This window comes from Chanodichthys erythropterus, chromosome 14 (genome assembly GCF_024489055.1).
Source record: "Chanodichthys erythropterus isolate Z2021 chromosome 14, ASM2448905v1, whole genome shotgun sequence".
Lineage (NCBI taxonomy): Eukaryota > Metazoa > Chordata > Actinopteri > Cypriniformes > Xenocyprididae > Chanodichthys > Chanodichthys erythropterus.
In genome coordinates this window covers 25240882-25257132 of record NC_090234.1, presented here as the reverse complement: position 1 = coordinate 25257132, position 16251 = coordinate 25240882, and the positions used below count along the sequence as shown (strand labels likewise).

At 38.6% G+C, this 16251-nt stretch overlaps 2 protein-coding genes across 4 annotated transcripts; both read left to right on the top strand.

The window, feature by feature from the left end:
• Positions 1 to 109: 109 nt before the first annotated feature.
• acmsd (aminocarboxymuconate semialdehyde decarboxylase) lies at positions 110 to 5439 on the top strand. 2 transcript variants are annotated; one of them, XM_067408682.1, is made up of 10 exons: positions 110 to 275; positions 823 to 867; positions 2525 to 2630; positions 3521 to 3570; positions 3735 to 3971; positions 4136 to 4229; positions 4338 to 4433; positions 4599 to 4771; positions 4952 to 5050; positions 5303 to 5439. In XM_067408682.1, exons 1-10 carry the CDS (start codon positions 219 to 221, stop codon positions 5363 to 5365), a joined length of 1020 nt encoding a protein of 339 aa, XP_067264783.1. In that variant the 5' UTR covers positions 110 to 218; the 3' UTR covers positions 5366 to 5439. The 2 variants fall into 2 exon arrangements, with proteins under 2 accessions (XP_067264783.1, XP_067264784.1); XM_067408683.1 differs by having other exon boundaries at positions 111 to 275; positions 2525 to 2621.
• A 627-nt stretch (positions 5440 to 6066) lies between these two features.
• On the top strand, positions 6067 to 15638 carry ccnt2a (cyclin T2a). 2 transcript variants are annotated; one of them, XM_067408681.1, is made up of 10 exons: positions 6067 to 6244; positions 6835 to 6916; positions 7797 to 7925; positions 9297 to 9357; positions 9719 to 9781; positions 10003 to 10048; positions 12368 to 12531; positions 12622 to 12692; positions 12778 to 13858; positions 13954 to 15638. In XM_067408681.1, exons 1-10 carry the CDS (start codon positions 6087 to 6089, stop codon positions 14019 to 14021), a joined length of 1923 nt encoding a protein of 640 aa, XP_067264782.1. In that variant the 5' UTR covers positions 6067 to 6086; the 3' UTR covers positions 14022 to 15638. The 2 variants fall into 2 exon arrangements, with proteins under 2 accessions (XP_067264782.1, XP_067264781.1); XM_067408680.1 differs by having other exon boundaries at positions 12778 to 15638.
• The last annotated feature ends 613 nt before the right edge of the window (positions 15639 to 16251 follow it).

Here is a 16251-nt window from a genome sequence, read left to right as displayed (position 1 = left end):
TATGTTATGTGTTCAAGTTATAAAAAGCTAATGCTGGTTGGTGTCTCTCTTCCAGGGGTTTTCATTGGACCATTTTAAAAGACAGAACTCAGGGGTGGGAATGTTTGTTTTCTGCTTCACACACTGCTGAACATTCACAACTGCACAAGAAGTCAGCATTCAGTTTACAAGGCTGTCAAACCTTCTGACGTAAGAATTGAGCTCTTAATGTCAGCAGAATGAAGATCGATATTCATAATCATATTTTACCAAAGGAATGGCCTGACCTGAAACAGGTAGGTTGAGGTTGGAAAGTTATATTTAGTTATGGGTCATCGTGGTCTAACCAAACTTTAAGTGGCTTATATAACATATTTGTCAATTTTTTAATGATTTCACTTGCCAGTTGACTCTAAATTGCTGTATTTTGATATGTTTTGGTCAGGTGTACATTAAAGTTCATTTAATATAGGCCTATAGAAAATGTGCCGATCCAAATATAAAGAAAATCTGCTTGTCTGGTTTTTAGATTATCATGTTAATGTAAAAAAAAAAAAACAATCAAATTCTAAAAGTGTTAAGACAAGACCACAGCTTTACTCTTAAAATGTATGCATCTGTTAAACATTAATGAAAGGGATTTATCACTAACCCTGACCTTTATTGCTTGTTTATCTGAGCAAGCTGAGGAATTCTATTAATCATTTCTCATGTCTTAAAAAGCAAACTAAATCCAAGTTTATTTATTTATTCATTCATTGCCATAGCAAAAGTGTAATATTTTTGTAGTGTAAAATTACATTATACAATTTACCTCAATATTGACATTTTGGTGCTTCACAGAGGTATGGATATGATGGATTCATTCAACTCCACCATCACTGCAAAGTAAGTTTAAAAATGCAAATATATGCACTGGAACATGAAAGATTTTTTCTTAATACACTCTTTCACAAATGATCATTGCTCACAGAGAAAATCAGCTCAATTTGCAGTTTAGTCTAATGATAGTGGAAGAACACCAGCTGGATGGAAAAGGTTCTGCATGCCTGGCCATAGATCCAACTGGCATGAGCTCTTCCTGAGAGAAAGTGTGAGTGTGCGAGAGTATGTTACGACCCCCAAGAGGAATGAGTGGGCAGCAGAGACAGATCTGATCCTCCACTTGGAGCAGGAGGATGTTAAAGCATCTGCCAGCCTCTTTATGTACCTGCAGGCCTGTAGAATAATTAGATTGTTCTGTACTGGGTTTCTGTGTCTGGTGGTTTCTGGTCTACTCAGACTTATTCTGTTCTTTGTTGCAATAAGAAGAACCTTTTTAAAACTGAAAGACTGAATAAACAGACTGATTTTGGAAAACTAATGGAAGACTAATGGAAAGAACTGCTCATTAGGCAGTGCATTTTTTTTTTTTTTTTTTTTTTGCCTTAACGGATTAGTTCACCCAAAAATGAAATTTCTGTCATTAAGTACTCACCCTCATGTCATTCCAAACCTGTAAGACCTTCGTTCATCCTCAGAACACAAATTAAGATATTTTTATCCCCCATAGAAAGCAACATAATTACTGTCATTCAAGGTCCAGAAAAGTAGTAAGATAAGAGATTGTTGAATAAAGTCGTTATTTTTTTTATTTATTTTTTTTTCATAACATTAAAGTTGAACCACTGCAGTCACGTTGACGGTTTTAACGGTGTCTTTAGTACCTTTCTGGACCTTGAATGATGGTTATCATGTTGCTTTCTATGCAGGATAAAAACCTCTTGGATTTCATCAAAAAATATCTTAGTTTGTGTTCCGAAGATGAATGAAAGTCTTACGGGTTTGGAAAGACATGAGGGTGAGTAATTAATGACAGAATTTTCATTTTTGGGTGAATTAACCCTTTAATTCCTCTTCAGGCAATATTTTCTTTTTAAACCAAATGAGCAAAGCTTCCTAAAAAAAAACTCATTCTTGAGAATATTAGTCAGGAGTGTTTGTGTGTGTGGAAAAAGAGGACAGCAGGCCTTCCCTGGGCTCCCTGTCTGAGCAGCTGTAGAGCTCCACATGGGGTTTAGCTTCAGTAAAATAGCAGAATAAAACCGGATCACCTTGAGCACAACAATGCGGTTGCTGCATATAAACACACACATAGACCTTGATGAATGTTACCACTTCAACTGTGCCTTATAATCACAGTTTACCTTGTAATAAACAAACAACAATATAGAGTGAATGACTGCAATAATGATAATTGTAAAAAAAAACAACTTTTTAAATGAACTATTTGGTTGAATGAATGACACTCCTTATAAAAAAAAATCCATATTCTCTAACTGCAAATGAACATTGATTCCTGACGTAAAATGTGCTTGTCATGCCGAAAACTTTGCAACTCCTCTCATTCTAAAGTCCATTGAATTGTATTTGACCTTGCTCTCCACTGCCACCAAGTGGCTAAAAATACAAACTGTCATGTGACAATGTGGATACATGACTCAGAGAAATGTTAGATGCAGTTAATTTCTTCTGTTAAAAAACACCATGGGTTTGTTTGAACTAGGGAGAAGCTAAAATGATGAAGGATGGAAAATTGTTCAGAGTGATCCAGGAGAACTGCTGGGACGCAGAGGCTCGGATTCAGGATATGGACAAGCATGGTAAATACGGTGATTAAATTCTGTACTATCTATTGTCTATCTATCCGTCCATCCATCTACTGTATACAACAAATGTAATATAGATAATGTAATGTAGAAATAAATGTGAAAAAGAATTTTAAAGGGGACATATCATGAAAGTCAGACTTTTTCCATGTTTAAGTGCTATAATCAGGTCCCCAGTGCATCTACAAACCCAGAAAATGTGAAAAAGGACAACCCAGTAACTTTGTTTTGGTAAGCCTTTCATGTGAAAAAACGAGCCACTCAGATTTTGAGATTTCGCTCCCCTTGTGATGTAGGAAGGGGATCTTATCGTAATATTACCGCCCCTTGTTCCAGCCACGGAGCCGACATTTAGTTTTCGCAAGCATGCTAACTGTTCTGTCGTTGGCTGCACAGATGCACAGAACACTATTTAGGCCATGTTGGGCTGCTTTAGAGAAGAGGAAGAGTTGTTGAGTCTTGTTGCCATGCTGTCATTTTACGCCAGACTGCTTCACAAACGATGGTCAATTCAATGCACAAAAGATTAATATCACGCCACATGCTAGTCGATGAGTTGAATCAAATCCACAGCAACTACATACATTTATGCACTAACCATTTAGAAACATCCAGTTGCATTGTAAAAGTTGCAACTTCTTCCTAAATCTCTCCATCAGTGTCTGACTCCGGATTGAACAGTATAAGGCTGAACACCGTTACTGAAAATCGTCATTTTGGATGAGTGAGATTCTCCAGCTTTGTTGTTGTTGAGCAACCGAAGCGTAAGCTGTTAAAGCTCTGCCCTCTTTTTTATTCATGTTCACGTTTATTTCTACTTTATCTACAGACCAGCTCAACTTAAGTTCATTGTTTTATTTATTTATTACAGAGATTTGTTTGATTTTTTTCAGGAGTGACAGTACAGGCACTTTCCACAGTGCCTGTGATGTTCAGCTACTGGGTAAGAATCAGTGTAAAAATGAACCAAATGCTTGGTTTCAATTAAACTTTTCTCTTAGATTACCTAAAACCCCCATATTTAGCTCTTTTACACTCCTCACTACTATAATTTCTTTTTGATGCTTGTCTGTTATTTCAGTCCAATGTTCCTTTGCATTTCTAAAGGCCAAGCCCCATGACACACTGGACCTGTGTGGGATTCTGAATGATGATCTGGCTGCTACAGTGAAGCGATACCCTAAGCGTTTCGTTGGGCTGGGCACTCTGCCCATGCAGGCCCCGGATCTAGCAGTACAAGAGATGAGGCGGTGTGTGAATCAGCTAGGCTTCCCTGGAGTGCAAATTGGTTCTCATATAAACACATGGGACCTCAATGCCCCAGAGCTATATCCTGTCTATGCCGTAAGTTCAGTTGACTTTAGTAGAACATGCCACAGTCACACTAAAGTATTTGGTCTCTTTGTTTGCTCTCTAATTCTGTCAAATAGTCGTTCAGTTTTGTCTCAATGTGTAGGGCATTTTAAAATCAGAAATTTTGTCATCAACAAAATTTTGTCTTACAACAGGCTGCTGAGGAACTCAACTGCTCGATATTTGTGCATCCGTGGGACATGCAGACAGATGGTAGAATGGCAAAATACTGGCTGCCTTGGTTAGTTGGTGGGTTTGATTGAGTGTCTTGACATGGGACACCCTACAGTTTAATAGCTGATTGTGATCATTTTTATTGAAGTCATTGTTTGACCCCATTTCAATTCTTTCTGACAGGTATGCCAGCAGAAACTACAATGGCAATTTGTTCCATGATTTTTGGAGGTGTTTTTGAAAGATTTCCCAAACTTAAGGTCTGCTTTGCTCATGGAGGTAAAAATATTCATGTTATGTTTAGATCACTTTCTGATTTCATGGGCAGCAAAACAGCTGGAGTGATAACCTTGAACTATTAAGACAGTTGTTTTTTGTTTGTTTGTTTTTTGCTGTAATTTGTCTTGATGGATGTGGTGTTATAGTTCATACTTTGTGTTCCAGGTGGAGCTTTTCCATTCACCATTGGCCGAATTGAGCATGGCTTTAAAGTGCGCCCTGATCTTTGTGCAACCGACAACAAAATCAACCCACGCAAATACATGGGATCTTTCTACACTGACTCTCTAGTGCATGATCCACTTTCACTGAAGTTACTCATGGAAGTCATAGGAAAGGTAGTTATTTTAATTCTTATATCAGCAGCAATGCTAAATTCCCCTGCAACAGAAGAGACACCAGTGAGCTACAGCAATGAACTAAGTGAACTCTGATGAAATGGCAAAGCTAGATGTTTCATGTGCAGAAAACAAAATACGTGCTATTTTAGATTTTATAAAGGATTCTGCTTCTTGCAGGATAAAGTGTTGTTAGGAACAGATTACCCATTTCCACTTGGGGAACTGGAGCCAGGCGCTTTGATTGAATCCATGGATGAGTTTGATAGTTTGCTAAAGGTAAAAAATATCTATCTATCTATCTATCTATCTATCTATCTATCTATCTATCTATCTATCTATCTATCTGTCTGAACACACTATGTTTTATTTCAAAAATAAATTGCAAATACATTGAATTTATAATGTTGCTGCTAAACTGTTCATTTTTGGTAATAATAGTGTGATTAAGTTAATAAATATTAAGTGCATGTAGAGCATACTAATATCCAATACTATTGCATCTTATCTTCATTTTACTCTTTTGTTTAGGATAAACTGCTTGCTGGGAATGCTCTGGAATTTTTAGGACTGTCAAGAAAACAGTTTGAGTGACTGATCAGTTGTATTGATGTGTATCAGAAGTGATTATGTTACCAGAGAGTTGGATAATGAAAATTAAGCCTTACTTGATTTACTTCATTTCCGGTAACGCTTTATTTTACAGTGCCGCAGTTACACGATACTACATGTACTTTTTATAGTAATAACAGTAAATTATGCATAAGTAACTAACCCTAAACCAAACCCTAACTGTAACTCTATAATAAATATATGTAGTTAATTAATAGTACAGTACTTATTTGAGTAAGTACAATGTAACTACGGCACTGTAAAATAAAGTGTAACCTTTTTTCCTGTTTAAAAATGATTGGTTAAATGAAAAATTATTATTATTAAATTATGAAATATAAAAAGTATTAAATTGTGCTGAACCAACAAAAACTGTGTAATATTTTAATACTATATAGCTACCTGTACACCTACATATGAATGTTTACTACAAAATGCAAAATGATGATCCACTGTTTAAAGGGGGAGTCTGGTGTTTGCTTTAAATAATTCACTAAAAAGTTTTCGATAAAACATCTTTGTCTTTCAAAGTTTGTATTTCTCAAACCACCCAGTTTGTCTCTACCTGACATTGCTATGCCTAATAAACTACAGTTCCCAGAAGTGATGCATTGTGAGACGTACGTGAAGGACGTGACGCTGCGTGTGCGTGACGTATGTGAAAATACGTGACGCTCGCTCTCTGTTCGTTTGCTGGACGGTAATGGCGGCGTGCCGGGGATCATCGTCTAAATGGTTTTTCACCCGGGAACAGCTCGAAAGCACCCCGTCCCGTCGCTGCGGAATGGAGCCAGACAGAGAGCTGTCCAGTCGACAGCAAGCCGCGAATCTTATTCAGGACATGGGCCAGAGACTAAATGTGTATCCTTCAGACGTGCTGATCAACAGCAGGCCCATTTCTGTTTCTCGCTGTATCTGTTTGTTTTACCTTCACACCTGTAATATCTGTCATTTCTGTTAATCATGAATATCTGTAATAGCTGTGAACTCGGCTGAAATTACTCGAGATTGTCAGTTTAACCCTTATGCTAGCAGCTTGCGTTTGTATTGCGCAGACGCTTGCTGATTAATGTTAATGTTCTACAAATGATTGACGTACAATTTGTATATATACCTGTTAGCTATCTTGCTATAACTTCGCCTGTCTAGTTGTAATATTATAGTGAGCTAGTTGTAACTCGATTTATGTTTATGTTTAAGTTGCCCATGCGCGTGACAGCACGCAGCTCACGCACATGTCAGCGGCACGCGGGCAGGCCGGTTGCCGTAAATATTAACGCCGCTCTGCACTACTAAACCTGTCAAAATATGAATTATATAATTGTTTTGATGTTTGTTAAAAATATAGGTTTGCTTTGCTACCAACTTGTATCGTTACGAAACACGAATACGTAATTGTAAGTAAATGGCTGGAGTTACATAACCCTACGTTTCCTTAACTCACAATTCAGTTCTCAACTCACAATAAATACTGCCATTGTTTACATGCACAGATTTTATATGTACCACTCTTTCACCAAATTCCACAGAAATGTAAGTGTTTCCACCTACACTGCCTGCATCAATTGCATATACCCTTTTCAACCATATAAATATTCATGAGCTTCTGTGTTTCATCTCAAGTGTAAGAATGAACACAGTGCTGTCAGTGCAACTGTTAATGCAGTTTTCAAAGTTAAAGTGGAATGGATACATTATAGGATGCAGTGTTACCTGCAGCAGTCATAATGAACATGTGAGAGACACTAATATCTGGTCTACACAACTGTGATTACATTTTTCACTGTTTTTGAAATCGCATGTGATGCTGATGTCTTAAAGGATTAATGCACCCTAAAATGAAAATTCTGTCATCAGTTACTCAGACTCTTGTCGATCCAAGTCTTTCATTCATCTTTAAAACATAAATAAAGATCATTTTAATGAAACCTGTTGAGATTTCTTTCCCTCCATTGAAAGTCCATTAATCTTAAACACGCAAGAACAAACCTCATTGGTTCTCGCATGTAGAGCAAGCATGTTTGAGCTTCCGTTTACCATATTTGATGTGCTTTATGTATGTGCGTTTATCAGTGTTTATGAATAATAGCCAAATTAAATCCATTCATATAAAGCAATTGTCTCTCTTCAGAAATCTAAACCGCTTGATTCATATAGATTTCTTTTACAATGTGTTTATGAACTTTTTAAAGCATCAAAGTTTTGGTTGGATGGACTTTTAATGGAGGACAGCAGTCTCTCAGGTTTCATTAAAATGTCTTCATTTGGGTTTTGAAATTAAAAGTTTTATAGGCTTGGAATAAAATGAAGGGGGAGTAATTGAGGATATCATTTTCAATTAAGGGTGAAATAACCCTTTAAAGTAGGCGTGCATCTTTCAACATGACCATGTATTCTTTTCTTCCCTCCTCAGACCATCTCCCCAACAACATTATTTCTGGCTGCAAAAGTTGAGGAGCAACCACGGAAACTCGAACATGTTATTAAAGTAGCGCATGCGTGTTTAAACCCACTGGAGCCTCCACTGGATACAAAGAGTAATGTAAGTCCTGGGTATTATTATTTTTATTTTTTTCACCAACATTTCATCACACTGAATAATTTCTGCTACACTTGCCTCCATAAGAGTATTTAGATTCTGTTGCTACAGAATCAGGCGTCTCACTAGTCAACTTTGATCAGAAGTTTCTCACTTGCCAGATGTTTTTAAAAAAAATCTTGTCCTGTTTTGTCAGATGTCTGTCACATCCACTAATTAACATTTAGTGTTAGTTCACCCAAAAATACAAATTCTGCCATCATTTACTTGGCCTCATGTTGTTCCAAACCCATAAGACTTTTCTTCATCTTCGAAACATGATTAATTTCATGTTTTATAAAATCAAAGATTTTTTTTAATAAAGCCCTTTTCTCCCTCCATTTAAAGTATTCACCCAAAATGGTGATGCTTCAAAAAGTTGATAAAGAAAATCCATGACAAGTGGTTTAATTTGTGTCTCCGACAGGATCACTTTATATGATGAACTGTATTCATGCTTTTATTCTCATATCAGCATTGGTAAGCATATATAAATAGAGCTAGGGCTGGGGGGATATATTGCATGAGATTGTCACGCGCATTTAGTCAGTAAAGCCGGTTTCCTGATTACCGTTAAATCGCCATCAAGCCACGCAATATCGCGTTCATATTGCAGATGTATCGCCTTCGATAATGAACGCGATATTGCGTGGCTTATCAGTGAACTACGGCTCTGTCTATTAAATGCCGCTCCATTTGAAAGCAGGTAATGGCGATTTAGCGGTAATCAGGGAACCGGCTTTACTGACTAAATGCGCGTGACAATCTCATGCGATATATCGCCCAGCCCTAAATAGAGCACATCAGATCTAGTCAAGAGAAGCGCAAACGTGCTTGCTTGATGCATGAGAACCAATAAGTTTTGATCTTGCATGTCATGCAAGCACTTTTGAGGTTCCTTTGACCATATTTGTAAGTGTGGAGTGACATGGGGTAAATGATGACAGAATGTTCAGAACTATCCCTTTAACTACTGTAACTAGCCATTTAAGAAGGACAGATTAAACAAATGCCTCTGTTATTTCTCTGCATTCTCATTCATTTGAAACTCGCAGACTACCTTTGATTCTCAATGATGTAAATGAGGCTTTCAACTGAAAATGGACTAGTGAGACACTGACATTAAACATCCAGTGTGTCAGTGCTGGGACATAAATCTCCCTTGAATGAGGAAAATATTGTCTTGAGCACCTCAATTTATAAAAAAGTGTTAATTGTACGGCAAACAATTAGTGTTGCCTGTTAATGGAAGGGTGCAGAGAATTCTGTTTATTGGTTGAAGATACAGAAAGACACATTACAAGCCTCATGTAATGATTGTCTATTGAACTTCAGGCATACCTCCAGCAAGCTCAAGAGCTGGTGATACTTGAAACCATAGTGCTGCAGACTTTAGGTAAGTCTATGGAAGGAGGTTACTTTGAACTGAATTTTAAGAGTGAACATAGAGGCTTGCTGACAGTGGTTCAACTTTGAAAATAAAAATTGAATTCTTTCCACTCAGAGTTTTGATGGAAAAGTTGTATCATCATGACTAAATTTGCCAGAATTGTGATCTTAAGCTTTGTTACAAAGAAGACAAATTGATTTTCAGTTATTTTTGGATGTTATTTTGCAACAGGACACATGGATATCAGTGATTCTGCATTGTTTTAAAGGTTTTGTTCTAACTAACGCATGATTGTCTTTCATGATCCACAGATGTTGAAAGTGGTGTGCTTCAGTTAGGAATGAAATTTATGTGCTTTATATTGCAGGCTTTGAAATAACAATTGAACATCCACACACTGATGTGGTGAAATGTTCCCAGCTAGTGCGAGGTATAGACTTTCCTTCATATGCTTTCTGCAATCACCATTAGAAATAAAACAGTGCTGACTTAATCTTTGAACTAATTGCTTTTGAACTATGGCTAAGCATGCAGTTCATGGAGAGGTAAACCTCACTGTGTCGAGTATAATTAGGTCTCATTCTTACTCGCATGTAGAGTTTGATTCACTCTCACTCTTTTGCTTTTCTCTTTCTCTGTTTATTTTCACAGCAAGCAAGGATCTGGCACAGACTTCCTATTTCATGGCTACCAACAGGTTGTTATCCAGAACCTCATTTGTTGCACTGTGACTGCACACTATAGCTTCCTTTACTGCAGGTTACCCTACCAGTGTCCAACACCCTCCTTGCACCGGTGGCTACTGGGACGCCCCCCCTCTCAAACATGCCCTCAGATCGGGGTGGGGAGGGGGTTCGGCGGCACCGGCCCCGGTTGCAGTGCGGTGTATTGTACGGGGGATCATTGTTGGCACAGAGGGGTTGAATGCACAATGTGAAGTGTAGTGGTGCTCTTGAACCTCACGTTTGCTCGGTTACAGAAGTGCATTTGTCTAAAAAAGACACTTTGGTAGCCTGAATAGCAGCTAAAGATTACACAGATGTAAACATTACATAGAAGTTCTCACGGTAAGTACCCAGACCCCTTTGTTTTTTCCTATGATTTTGTTATTCTCAAAGTGATAATTAAACTTTTGTTTTGGTCTTTCGTATTCAAACTATTTAGAAGTTTTTTTTTTTTTTTTTCTCCATTTGTTTTTGTCATTCAATGCCTGACTTGATCTTTGAGATAAAGACATCTGTTGTGCTTCCATTGTGATATACCTGTGTTTTAATGCAAGCAAACCCATTAAGGACCTGTTTGAATTTGTAAATTGAAATAAATGTTTCATTGGATGTGTATTTTTATACTCTTTATAATCTGTAAAAATTGTTTATATCAGGTGTGTAATACAAGGTCCTTAAAGGGTGTAGTCTTCATTGTAATTTAATCAAATAGAGGAATTTTATTTTGTGTGTGTTCCCCCTCATTGTTTATTTATTGTCTTCATTAAATTAGGTTAGCTGTCATTAGTATTTGCCCCCTTTTTTTGCATAGGGATACTGCAGCACTGTATGCGATGTCTGAACATGGGACTAGAGTAGCATATGATCTGCATATAATATGGACGTTGAGGGGTTTTTTTTTGTGTTTTTTTTTTGCCTTTTGTTATTCTCTCAAACAAGAGCATGTTACCCATAGGATGAGGACTTTATCGGTTTTGAAACTGAATTAACTGAATTGAACTGAATTGATGAGTCAACCCCAGTTTCATACGGTCAATGACAGTTGATGGATGACCTGATCATTTTGATTCCCTTGTGTGTTTTTCCTTGCAAATTTTTTATTCTTTTCAATAAAAGTATAGGCTGCTTTTTTCACCTATAGCTAATGCATTTTATGAGTGTTGCAGTCATAATTTGTTTGTCTTTGTTGCATTAGGATTTAAAAGCTCCTCTTACCCCATGTCCAAACATTGATTCTGTTCTGTAGCAAAGGGTTACCATCCAGCTTTGGCTGAGGCTTCAGTTTATTGTTATTTATTTTCAAAAGTGAGTAAAGCACAATTTTGTTCACTGTATACCCCTAAAAGATTGTTAGCATTTTGGTTGAGAAATCTTTGATTTCTCATGAATTCTTCAGGGCCTATTGATGCAGTTTTACTTCTGGCATCAGTATAGCAGAACAAGTGACTGTAGGCAAATTCACAGAGATTAAAGAATAAGCACTTAATGAGGCCAAACAACTTTATGCCTTTCATTACAAGGGTTTGCAATTATGTGGTAAATATGGATGGTAACCATATGCTTGTTTGCTTCACTGTTCCCTGTGATTCTGTTGACTTCAGGCCTTTATGCCTGTTATTGAATGTACAGTTTTATGTCAGTAGTATCAAGTTTACCCTTGATTATGAGTAACAAACCTATTATTTTTTTGCTAGCACAGTTTTAATTCCAAATAATAGATTTTCATTTCATAAAATCTTTTTTTAGACTTTCTACTGCTATTCTTAACTTCAAATGTAGGTATGCTACAATCGATCAGCTGCTGATCAGAATTGGCTGACTGCACTCTGACAGTAGATCATTTCCTCATAAGCCTATCTGTGTATCCTTATTCGGATATGTTGAGTAAGCCTACTTGTTTTTATTTATTTATTTATTTATTTTAACTTATCGGTATTGGATGGAAAACAAATCTTGATCGGAGCATCCCTACTCTTGTCTTTTGCCATTCAGATTGTACCCTTTGTAAACTGTCTACCTTTTTGTAGAGCACAAAATATGTCTTTAAATTGCTTTTAAATTGTAAAATGTGACTTAATTGCATGCCACTATATCAAGTAAATTCCGAACTGTGCAAGCAAATTTTGGAAGTATGTTGCTCAGAATTGGGGAGCATCTTAGTGGCTGTAATGCTTTCTTAACCTTAATAATACTTTCTAGATGTTCAACATTGCATTCCATCTCTTCTGCAATTGATCGCTTTGTGCTCTTTCTTTGTTGTCTTCTTCCTCCATGACATGCCGCTCTTGCAGTCTGCACCTCACCACCTTCTGCTTGCAGTACAAGCCCACAGTCATCGCCTGTGTCTGCATTCACCTGGCTTGCAAATGGTCCAACTGGGAGATCCCAGTTTCCACTGATGGAAAGCACTGGTGGGAGTATGTGGACAGCTCAGTTACACTTGAACTTCTTGATGGTAAATGGAAATTCCACTAAATTACCACGTAAGGCTCATTTTGTCCTATTTATATTCATTTAATTTATATTAATTTGAATTTTGTTGTAGAACTTACCCACGAGTTTCTGCAGATACTGGAGAAGACACCTAGCAGGTTAAAGAGGATTCGTAACTGGAGGGTGAGCGGTTATAATAAATCATGCATTTGGTGTCTTTACATTCGGTAAATTGTAGTTTAATTACACACAGTTGCTATATTTCTAGGCTACACAAGCTGCTAAGAAGCCCAAATCAGATGGTCAGGCCTCAGATAGCAGCTCTTTAGCGGGACCCTCGTTAACCCAGGACCTGTCCTTGATGGATGCCCTTCCTGGGGTCTCTACAAATACAGCATTCTCCAAAGCCTCCACGTCTTTCCCAGTGACCCTGTCAGGCAACTCAAGCAGCAGTCTTTCTCTTGATTCTATTGCCAGCATGCAGGGAACCTCTTATACTTACACCGCTCCCAGTGACTGGCCTCAGGACCAAGTACGCTCAGACCCGTATTCTGTCAAACAACTTCCCCCGCACACATCTATGCACCCACATCGGCCTGACAAAAGTACAGAGATCACCCCTGCCAAACATGAACACAAGGCCAGTGGTGGGGCCAAGCACCAGTCAACAACCTATCCTCCACCTGCAGCACCCACACAGAAAATGTCTCTGGACAAGTACAGGGAGAAACACGCTGCTGAATTGGCGGTGCAGAAACGCAGGCAAGATCAGCAGAATGTGGAGACTGAGGTCTATGGTGCTCCAACACAGACAGATCACCGCAAACACCTACCCCAACTGTCTCATGGGCAGCAGGGAGCAGGAGCCACAACTGCCTCGCCCCTGAAGATGAAACTGACAGTCCCTGGGCAGGACAAGCTCCAGGACAAACGTGAGAAAGGCACCTCTTTAAAACTGCGTCTTCCAGTCTCCTCCCAGAGCGAGAAGGGGGGATCAAGTAAGGAGGAGCTAAAAATGAAAATAAAGGTGTCCTCTGAGCGGCACAGCTCCTCTGACGAGGGTGCTGCAAAGAGCAAACATTCCAGCCCGCTTGTGAGCAAAGAGAAACACAGAGACCACTCGGGCCATCGTCACCATCACAAACACGGCCACTCGCACACACACACGCATAGCGGCAATGGCAGGAGCGGCCTCGAGGCACCCACAGCGAGTTCAGCCCTTAGGAGCCCGGTAGTTTCCATTGGTGATGGTGCAAGCTCAGCATCCAGTTCCTCACGCAAGAGGGTGAACCCAGACGCCAGCCACAATCACCACTCCAAAAAGAACAAAAGCTCCAAAGGCAGCGCAGGTAGTTCCTCTCATTGTTCATCTGTTCAGCAGTGTGTGTCATCTCAAAACTCTGTTCTTAACCTTCCCTTCCCCCCTCCCCCTGTCACATACCAGGTGGGCTACGGACATCTCAGCACCCTAGTGAAACTGGACAGGAAACCAGCGGAGAGCCATGGCCCTGAGGGCGCCGGCCTAGCTAATGGCCAACACACAGACTACAAAGATACTTTTGACATGCTTGAATCGCTGTTAAGTGCCCAAGGAATGGACTCCTGAACTGATAGGAAAAGAGGATAAAATATAAAAGAAAAATCAAGCATAGATTTCATTATTAAGAAGAGAAAAAACAGGAATGTGAAGAGTAAGAGAAAGAAAATAAAAATGCTTCCTGATCTTCTGGCAGTTCGGTTCTCGCCATCTCTGTATAACTGCTGCTTTTTTCCTCAGTATTCCCTCATGAACAGTCAGTATGAGTGTGAGCCGGTATGTGAATTTCAGGGCCATTATAGTAAAAAAAAAAAAAAATCTTTACTTGATAAAAGTTTTGCCACAGTGAAAATTTAAAAGACTGAAAGCACCCTCTAAAACAACTGATGCTCGTCTCATTTGTTAGTTAGAAGGAATGCAGAATCAAGATTTAAGTTCCATAGTTCCTTGAAAGGTTTTTTTGTTTTCTATCCCCTCATCTGATACCCTCTATATGAGCTGCATGTTTATAATGAAAGGGACGAGTTGTTTACAGAGTGTGGAAACATTTACATACATTCTTGTATGTTAAAAGCTGTACCATAACTTCTCAGGTTTGGAGCTGCTTGTAAAATATATATAAAAATATATATAAATATATGGGGGGGGGGGATTTTGTGACTCAGTGTTAGAATCTATCATTGGCGTTTCTAGCGCAGCCTTCCAGTGATGTGCTCTAGAACTGGTATTCCATGTTCCAGAAGAGGGTGAAATAGCAGGCAATCCAAACCCTGCCGATTACCTGGCATGTTGTCAGAGGCCATGCAATTTGTACCTTTTTTTTTTGATCTTCAAGATGACCTTAAGCTGGATGCCAAAGGTTGTGCCTCAAAACGTATAGTTCTATGAAGTTTACATAACCTTCGCTGTGAAGTGCATTTTATATATTTCTTGGCTTGAAGCAGTAGCCTAATTGTGCAACTCTGTAAGTCAATAACAAATGACCAGAAACATAGGTGGGTAAAAGGAGACTTCATTATCACAGTGCTGACCCAAAGAGATCTGGGCTTTCACACGCCCTCAACATTTATTTCTGAATACGGATGAATGGTTTTGATCTTTTGATTTTGATTCTTTCAGTGTGAGGTTATTGGTAAATGAGGCCAGCATTGTACAAACCGTCATTTTACTTTTGATCACTGAATTGCAGTTGGATAAGGCAAGTGCAAACCCTGGCACTTTTTTTTTGTTTTGTTTTTTGTCTTTTCCCAGTTTTATTTAGATTTAATAAATTACATGGTTTCCACTACCTTAACCTCAGTCTTTGTGTATTTGATCATTTGTGTTAAAAACGTATTGGCACATTTGTCAAATGACTATTTACAGGTCTTCAATGTGTTTTTATAAATTATATTTTCTCCATGTCAAATTATGTTGTCACAATGTCGATTTTTTTTTTTTGTATCATTGTTTTAAAGTCACTTTTGATTTGGTGAATAAGTTTTCAGTTCACTGGTCCATTGCCGGCTTGGCTGTCATGAGAGATGAATGGATGTCTTAACAGTTCCTCTGCTGACGGTCGTTGCCTTGGATCTCTGCAAACAGAAACATTGTCCCACTGTTACAAAACACAAGAAATGTGTGGAAAACATAGATTACATATACAGTGGATTAAAAAAAAAAACTTCACAAAAGAAATGGAGCAAATATTTCTTCATTTTTGAGTAAAAGTGCAATGTACCTGGTTAGGCAAGCCTGGACAAAGTCCTTTGCATGTGTAGAGAAGTCATCGGACAGAGAAGGCATTAAGCCCTTTCGAGCTCCAATGTAAAAAAGGGCTGCCATCTTGTTCATGTGTGCAAGGGGTGGTTTCCCTGTAGCCATTTCAAACACAGTGCAGCCAATGCTCCAAATGTCTGATTTTCGTCCATGACCTGTCTCACTTATCACCTCTGGTGCCATCCAGTATGGGGTACCATGCACAGACTTCAAAAGGTCACTCTTACTTCCATTTGAAGTCTGAAGACAGCTAAGTCGACGAGCACAACCAAAGTCGATTAGCTTGATGACTCCGGTGGGCATAAGCATGATGTTGTTCCCCTTCAGATCTCTATGGATGACCCTGTTGCCATGAAGATAGGCAACACCTTCCAGAATCTGTTGAGTGTATAGAACAAAGATCTTCTCTGGCAAGGGTCCAAACCGGCTCAGGATATTTGAGATGGA

Excerpts from the sequence above, each read along its gene's own strand:
- acmsd (XM_067408682.1), top strand. The coding sequence starts at position 219 with ATGAAGATCGATATTCATAATCATATTTTACCAAAGGAATGGCCTGAC. Across the intron at positions 276-822 it reads AATGGCCTGACCTGAAACAG|AGGTATGGATATGATGGATT; the intron begins GTAGGTTGAGGT and ends GGTGCTTCACAG. Across the intron at positions 4,772-4,951 it reads TCATGGAAGTCATAGGAAAG|GATAAAGTGTTGTTAGGAAC; the intron begins GTAGTTATTTTA and ends TGCTTCTTGCAG.
- ccnt2a (XM_067408680.1), top strand. The coding sequence starts at position 6,087 with ATGGCGGCGTGCCGGGGATCATCGTCTAAATGGTTTTTCACCCGGGAA. Across the intron at positions 6,917-7,796 it reads TCACCAAATTCCACAGAAAT|ACCATCTCCCCAACAACATT; the intron begins GTAAGTGTTTCC and ends TTCCCTCCTCAG. Across the intron at positions 12,693-12,777 it reads AGAGGATTCGTAACTGGAGG|GCTACACAAGCTGCTAAGAA; the intron begins GTGAGCGGTTAT and ends CTATATTTCTAG.